Source organism: Pundamilia nyererei, unplaced genomic scaffold (genome assembly GCF_000239375.1).
Source record: "Pundamilia nyererei isolate P.nyererei 1_Seehausen unplaced genomic scaffold, PunNye1.0 scaffold00153, whole genome shotgun sequence".
Lineage (NCBI taxonomy): Eukaryota > Metazoa > Chordata > Actinopteri > Cichliformes > Cichlidae > Pundamilia > Pundamilia nyererei.
The window spans coordinates 1,401,489-1,403,592 of record NW_005187554.1 but is presented as its reverse complement, the minus strand read 5'-3'; the positions used below and the strand labels follow the sequence as shown (position 1 = coordinate 1,403,592).

Here is a 2,104-nt window from a genome sequence, read left to right as displayed (position 1 = left end):
GTGTGTGTGTGTGTGTGTGTGTGTGTGTGTGTGTGTGTGTGTGTGTGTGTGTGTGTGTGTGTGTGTGTGTGTGTGTGTGCTGTCTATGAAAACGGGCGCAGGGCAGCGAGCTGTGGCCCGGAGGATAAAGCCTGCTGTCTTCCCCCCTGAAAAACACGATCACATCTGGAGTCCTTATGACCTTGACGGAGCCGCAGTCTCCACTTTTAGTTTTCTGTTTCTGGAAACAGAGCCTCGCTCACAGACACAGACGATGGCCACTGAATCTGCCTGAAATAACGCAGCATTTTCAAAAAATAATGATAAAATGTAACTGGGTAGAAAACTGAAAGCATCCATATAAGAAAGCTAAAGAAGCCAAAGAAACTGAAAAGGACGGATGTGTGGCTGCGCTGTGAGCCAACAGGGAGGCTTGCAAAAAGAAAAATATTATGATTAAAGAATTCGGGTTTTTTTTTAACTTGTGTTAAGAAATATTAGATTTTTATGGCAACTGAAAATTTAAGCGTAAACACTTTATTTTTATAAATACAATAGAAGGACCGTTTACGCCATCAACAATTGTGCTGATTTTAAAGCCACACAAAAGTATCAACAGCACTGTTTAAAAGAGGAATGGCTCATGTTCTGCATTCAAAAGTTCTAATTTAAAAATGTAGAATCAAAGTAAATATTGATTTTAGATATATGACAAGAGCCTATGTTTTATTTCGATGAGATTAAATAAGACAGCAAGTTCAGCTGTTGTGTTTTTTTCTTTCTTTTAGAATATTTTAATGCCACCGTTAATTTCCTGACAGTGATCAGAAATGTGTTCCTTTATTTCAAAACCTTTCCTCTCTGCCTCTCCACAGTGGGGATTCCGCGCTATCAGAGCCATTCCTCGGTCTGCGACAGGAAAGATTTTGTGTTGAACTTTAACGGCATCTCCTCCTTCCACCCCTCGGCCGGCGGATCCTACTATCACCACCACCACCACCACCACCCCCAGAGCGTCTGTCAGGACATCAAACCCTGCGTGATGTGAGCTCTCCTGTCACTGCGGACTTCAAAACAAGAGAGGCATCACAGCCACATCTGAACAAACACGCAGATCTTCTTTTTTTTTTGGTCTATTTGTCTTTTTTGTAATTTTTGAAGGATTCGTGCTAGCATGGATGGTGGAGTCCGCACTCACATGTTTGCCTCCTATGCAGCCAAATATCTTTATTATTGTTAATTCTGCTGGACTTGAACTATGCATTGAAGAAAACATGAATGAAGAAACTCCAGAGGCCTTTAGAAGTACCACTTCGCCTATATGAACCCTGACAAGCTTTCTTCTTCAAGAGAAGTTTCAGAAACACGACTTTCGATGCGTTTGCTCTTGTAACACGTGCAAACCAATTATACTCCATGTAACTGTATCTTATTACACACACAACGCTTTAGGCTTTCATGAACTGCAACGAATCTTGCACTTATTGTATAATCCTTTTACCATTTTTTCTTTTTGTTTTGTCCTGTAAAATGTTTCAATAAAGCTGATATATATTTTAGGCTAAATTCCGTCAGTCTTTCCCTGCGCGTGTATCCATCACATTTTCGATTCACTTGAGTTCAAACGAGCTGATCTTGAGCTTGCATGGAGCAAAGACACATAGTCTAATTAAACAGAGCTGTATTTTAGGCCCTTTTAGAAAGTTCTTGGATTATTTGGTCAGCCTGACATGTGCTTGGCCAAATTTCTGATTCTTTACTTTTGCTTTTTATTTACTATAATTGTTAAACCTATTTAGATTACATCATAAAGTGTCACCTATGTGTTAAGCGCCAATACATAATAGCGCACGTGGTCTACAAATACGGACAAGGTAGATACTGCTGCACATTGAGTATTTTTGATAAATTAGGTCAATTTCATGGTAATATTTCTACTTTACCTTAAAGTTTGGATGCTTATTATTAAGCATCTATTCATTTGTTGCATAACTACTTTGTCGTAAAGGATCTCAGTGCATTTTCCTGCACTAACTGTCAGGCTATGAATTTCTGTTATTCTCTAAAATTGTTTCCAGCGAATATTCAGTAACATACAGTAAACAACCCTATAATGTTTGTTTAG

At 38.9% G+C, this 2,104-nt stretch overlaps 1 protein-coding gene across 1 annotated transcript in view; it reads left to right on the top strand.

Moving 5' to 3' along the window:
- Positions 1-1,533, top strand: part of LOC102201554 (forkhead box protein F2) — a 4,070-nt gene extending 2,537 nt beyond the window's left edge. Inside the window, exon 2 of the mRNA XM_005745077.1 lies at positions 855-1,533. Within this exon, the coding sequence (XP_005745134.1) occupies positions 855-1,027 (173 nt within the window). The 3' untranslated portion in view covers positions 1,028-1,533. The remainder of the gene's footprint in view (positions 1-854) is intronic.
- Positions 1,534-2,104: the final 571 nt, after the last annotated feature.